At 54.3% G+C, this 3,330-nt stretch overlaps 1 protein-coding gene across 1 annotated transcript; it reads left to right on the top strand.

The window, feature by feature from the left end:
* The first annotated feature begins 1,005 nt into the window (after positions 1-1,005).
* On the top strand, positions 1,006-3,104 carry DAND5 (DAN domain BMP antagonist family member 5). The gene is made up of 2 exons (XM_045853595.1): positions 1,006-1,332; positions 2,859-3,104. Exons 1-2 carry the CDS (start codon positions 1,006-1,008, stop codon positions 3,102-3,104), a joined length of 573 nt encoding a protein of 190 aa, XP_045709551.1.
* Positions 3,105-3,330: the final 226 nt, after the last annotated feature.

The raw sequence follows: 3,330 nt of genomic DNA, 5'->3' as shown, positions 1-3,330 counted from the left end.
CTGGGTGCGAGATGTGGGCCACAGAGGTGCCAGAGACCGGCCGGGCCCCCCCGATGCTTTCGGAGCCCCAAAGCCTGGAACTCCCAACCCTATGTGCTTCAAACACTCCAATCTCTCACTCCCCACGAGGCTGTTTGCTTTGCCTGTGACACTCTCAGGGCTCTGCAAAAATGTTACCTCCTCAGGGAGGCCTTTCCTGACCACCCAGGGAGCTGAGACCCCTCCCACACCTGCAGCCCGCCAAAACACCTTCAGACCTTTTTAATATTTCCTTACCATTTAAGACCCTGAAATCATCTTATTTATCTTGTCCGTTTTCTGCTCTACAACATAAGACAGGGAGGAGCCACTTTCTGTTTTGTCCGCCTGTATCTTCAGGGCTCAGAATTACGTACCGCTTCTAGCGGGTGCTAAAGGAAAACCAACAGCAATAATGTTAATCGTAGCTACTACATGGTGCTACTGTATACCAGCCTCTATTTTAAACTCCTCACATAAATTATCTCCTTGAGTCCTCCGAACAACCCTACAGGTAGGGACTGGTATTATCTCCATATTCCAGAAGAGGAAGCTGAGGCCCAGAGTGGTTAAGGGAATGGACCAAGGTTGCCCAGCCAGGAAGTTGCAATGCTGGGATTGAAACCTGAGTAGCTTGACTTCAAAGCCTGGTTTTGCTAAATGGATGAATGCCCCCACCCCCAAAACCTGGTACAGATCCCTCAGGGACTTTGGCATTATGTCCCAAGCCCCTGTCTCTACACCTGCCTTTCTTGGTCCCCCAGCCCACACACCAGCAGCCCCAGCCCCCAGCTCCCCTGCCAGGCTGGGGGGAGGGGTGGGAACCTAGCAGGTCTGGGTTTACTCTGGAGTTTGCAGAGGTGCCTCCCAGGCTGTCCAGGTGGGGGGCAGGCCATTAAAAGTGGGTCTTGTAGGCACAGACTGCACTCACCAGACAGCAGGGTCAACTGCCTGAAACCCTGAGCCCAGTCCCCAACAGACAGGCAGATGCTCCTCAGCCAGCTGACCACTCTCCTGAGCCTGCTCAGTGGAGCCTGGCTACCCAGAGGCTTGGGGAGGCCTGGACCCCAGGGTCCCCCACCCCAGCCCGCAGCTGCTGCCAATCAGACCCAAACTCTGGGCCAAGGGGCCCTGGTCTCCCCAGTACCATCCTCTGCCCTCAGCAGCTGGAAGGCTTTCTTGGACCTGCAGAAAACTGGGCATATGGGGACAGGTGGGCTGCAGCGTAGGCAGCAGGTGGCTGCCACCATGTCTCTCCCACTGAACCCGCAGGAAGTGGCCCAGGAGATGTGCAAGGCTGTGCCCTTCACTCAGGTGAGTATGTGGATGGGGGAAGGTGAGAGCTGGGTCTCAGCGTTGGCAGGGAGCTCAGGCTGCGGCGCCAGATTTGGAATCAAGCCCTGTGTTCTTTACCTGTCTCTGATCCTCAGTTTCCTCCCTTACAAAATGGGGGTTAAGTTTCTCCCACCACGGCCAAAGCAGTTGCCCTTATCCTGGTTTCCCGGCTTCTGCTAACACTACCCTGTCCCCCAAGTCTATTTTTCCATTTAGTGGCAGAAGACATCTGGGAGCTCCTGAGTCAGGTCCTTCCTTTGCTCAGAACCTTCCATGGCTCCCACCTCACCCAGAGCAAAAGCCCAAGTTCTTCCTGCAGCCCACAAGGCCCTGCACCATCTGGCTGTCCCTTCCCTGCTCTCACCACCTCCCATCTCCCCCTTGCCCATGTTGCCTCTGCCATACCTGTCTTCTTACTTTCTCCAAGACACCAGCGTTGTATCCCATTGGCTGTTCCTTTGCCTTTAGCACTCCCCCTCCCCACCTGACATTCTAGGGCTGCTTCTTCCACCTCCTGCAGGTTTTTACTCAAATGTGGTTTAAAAATGCAGCACCTGTCACCCCATTGCCCCTTTTTCTGCTTTATTTCTCACTGTAGCACACATCATCACCTAGAAAGTGAAATTGATTCTGTAATTGCACTTTTCCTGTCTTCCTCAGTAGAATGTCTGTTCCAGCAGGGAGGGAATTTTTATGCCTTATTCCCTCTGTATCCTCATCCCCAGGCCTGAGAGCAGAGCCAGGCACACAGTGGGAGCTCCGTGTTTGTTGAATGATGAACGATAGTGGAATGTGTCCTAACTCTCCTGGGCAGCCTGAATGAGAGGGGTATGGGCAGCACTCTCACAGATGCATTCAGCTGGTGCTCCATAAAGGCTATAGGAATTCATGTCATGTGTTGTTCATGGCTCAGGCTTTGAAGTCAGGTGTACCGAAGTCTGCCTTTACTGCTGATTTCTTTGTAATTCGGAGCAAGAGGCTGGGGTGGCTGGGGCGAAGTGAGGGGGAAGGTGGGGGCAGAGGGCAGAGGTGGGAGGGCACAATTTTAATAGAGAAGGGCCAGGATTAGAAGGTGAGTTGATAGATCCACTTAGTAGGAGGGGACCATAGGAGGGAATAACATCTTTTGAGCACTGACTGTGTGCCAGGTCATAGGCTAAAGGCTTTCTCTGTAATCCCCCCCAGGTTCCTGTAATGCTACCCCTTCCTGCTGTTCCTCAGCCCTTCTCTGTATTAATCCTCTCCTTTGAAAGGTCTAGAGTGTTCCACTCCCTACCACCCACCCCTTGACCCATTGAACTTTGATAATTTCACAGGCAAAGAAACTGAGGGCCAGAGAGGTTGAGCAATTTACCCCAAGTCACATAGCCAGCAGATGGCAGTCAGGCTTTGAGCCCAGGCAACCATGCTTTTCAAGGTGGGGTGGAAGTGGATCGGCGATTATTTTCACTACTCTAGCCTCAGACTCCAGTGCCCTTGACCTGTCTCTCTGTCTCTGGCCCCAGGTGCTCTCCCAGCCGGGATGCATGACCATGCGTCTCCGTAATCACCTCTGCTTTGGCCACTGCTCCTCACTCTACGTCCCTGGCGTGGACTCTGCCCCACATGTCCTCTGCAACAGCTGTGTGCCCACTCAAAGGCGCTGGGCAGCCGTGTTCCTGTGGTGTTGGGTGGGCAGCCCAGTCTCTCGTCAGCGGGTGAAGACATCCACATTGCTGGTCGAGAGATGTCGGTGCAGCCCGAAGGTGTGAGCTGAGCATCACGGACTGACACACAGATGCACGCCCCTCGGAGAGCTGTGGGGAGTCAGGCTGAGAAAGACGCCGACCTGGGTTATGTACACTGGGTCAAAGAAACCAAGGATGCAGGGAAAGCCAGATGGGCTTTCTGAGTCCTCACCCTGCTCCCAGGGACACCAGACGCAGGTCCAGCCATAGAGGCGGACCACTCAGAGACAGCACACACTTGTTAGGCACT

The sequence above is a fragment of the Phyllostomus hastatus genome, unplaced genomic scaffold, assembly GCF_019186645.2.
Source record: "Phyllostomus hastatus isolate PE091 unplaced genomic scaffold, TTU_PhHast_1.1 phas_contig_98, whole genome shotgun sequence".
Taxonomy (NCBI): Eukaryota; Metazoa; Chordata; class Mammalia; order Chiroptera; family Phyllostomidae; genus Phyllostomus; species Phyllostomus hastatus.
Note: the sequence above shows the minus strand (reverse complement) of the source record. Positions and strands in the feature narration are given on the sequence as shown.

Bases quoted from the DNA above. Each gene is read 5' to 3' on its own strand.
- DAND5 (XM_045853595.1), top strand. From the start codon at position 1,006: ATGCTCCTCAGCCAGCTGACCACTCTCCTGAGCCTGCTCAGTGGAGCC. The intron at 1,333-2,858 runs GTGAGTATGTGG...CTCTGGCCCCAG, and splicing joins AGGCTGTGCCCTTCACTCAG to GTGCTCTCCCAGCCGGGATG.